Below are 1,244 nucleotides of genomic sequence, written 5' to 3' on the forward strand. Positions count from 1 at the left end.
TATAGTTTGGTGAAGTTAAAGCTAAACATTTACATAAATACACATTTAAACCCAACAAATCCAATAATAAATTCCTTTATTCTCCATTTAATCTGTCAGGTACCTTCTTGATTAGCTGATTAGTTGTTGGACCAATAAAACATCAGAAAATTGTAAAATATGTGGATCAGAGTTTCCAAAAAGCCCAACCTGATGGTCCAAAACCCAAAGAGTACAGAAACAAGAACGTTGAGGATGGTGCATTGAAGTTTTTCTCATTAATAGCTGACAACTAGTTAATTAGTCGCTGCAGCTCAAGTACATTAAGGACAATGTAGTAACAGATTGGAGGTTTGAAGGACGTCAGGTCTCCTCCGTCCACTCACCGGTCACTGGTACCGTCCTGTTGGCGATCTTCACCACGTTTCCCATCTCCATCCTGCACTCGAACATGAGCCCCGGAGCCTTGGCCAGAGCCACCATGCTGTGGTTGACCTTGTTGCTGCCGCTGCTGAGGAGCGACGTGCCTTCGCTCAGGTACAGCAGCATGCTGTCGGTGCTGCGCTGAGCGACTCTGACGGAGCAGAAGATGTTCAGATGGTCTCCCTCGAAGATCTGGTGCTGCGGGGAAATCTCCAACACCGGTGTGATGTTGAGCTCTGCGGAGACAAGACAGATGAAGCTCCGAGGTCTCTGCGGCGCTCTGAGGAAAGCTGCGAAACTTCAGGACTCACCTTTGACTGAAACGGCGGCGGAGCTGCTTTCCTCGGACTTGTAGGAGTCGGGCCGGACGAAGACTGTGTAGGTGCAGTGGATCCTGTGGATGCCGACGCTGCGGAAGTGAAGCACGGCCTCCGCCTGGTTGGAGTTCACCTGCTTGTCCTGGATCTCTTCGCCTTTGTCGTAGAAGTAGAAGAAAATGGAGCCGGTCTCGCCCGGCGCCGTGCACCTGGCCGTTAGCTCCTCCCCTTCAGTGACCACGCCCTTGTTGAGGTGGAGAACCGGCTTCGACAGGCCTGCAAACGCGACAATCAACACGAGAAATGTTGATCACGAAGGCAAGAAAAATGACCGTCGGCGAATTTGTGGGACTACGAACAGTCTCGTGTTGGCAGCAGATAGAATCATGAGGACATTAAGATTAAAATACAAACTGTTAAACTGTGGTTCTGTGAGAGCTTCAGCTGTTTGAATTGTTCTTGTTTGCTGGGGTGTTGGTTTGACCGAGACGCTATCTGAGGGTTTAGCTAGCAACGGAGCGCCGT

At 49.8% G+C, this 1,244-nt stretch overlaps 1 protein-coding gene across 10 annotated transcripts in view; it reads right to left on the minus strand.

Annotated features, from left to right (window-relative positions):
- pecam1b (platelet and endothelial cell adhesion molecule 1b) overlaps positions 1 to 1,244 on the minus strand; it is a 30,834-nt gene that overhangs the window by 21,970 nt on the left and 7,620 nt on the right. For all 10 annotated transcript variants that reach the window (XM_008295561.1, XM_008295560.1, XM_008295565.1 and 7 more), the window contains exons 4-5: positions 714 to 995; positions 366 to 638 (exon numbers count right to left, since the gene is read on the minus strand). In XM_008295561.1, the coding sequence (XP_008293783.1) occupies positions 366 to 638; positions 714 to 995 (555 nt within the window). The remainder of the gene's footprint in view (positions 1 to 365; positions 639 to 713; positions 996 to 1,244) is intronic.

The sequence above is a fragment of the Stegastes partitus genome, unplaced genomic scaffold, assembly GCF_000690725.1.
Source record: "Stegastes partitus isolate 25-593 unplaced genomic scaffold, Stegastes_partitus-1.0.2 Scaffold1059, whole genome shotgun sequence".
NCBI lineage: Eukaryota > Metazoa > Chordata > Actinopteri > Pomacentridae > Stegastes > Stegastes partitus.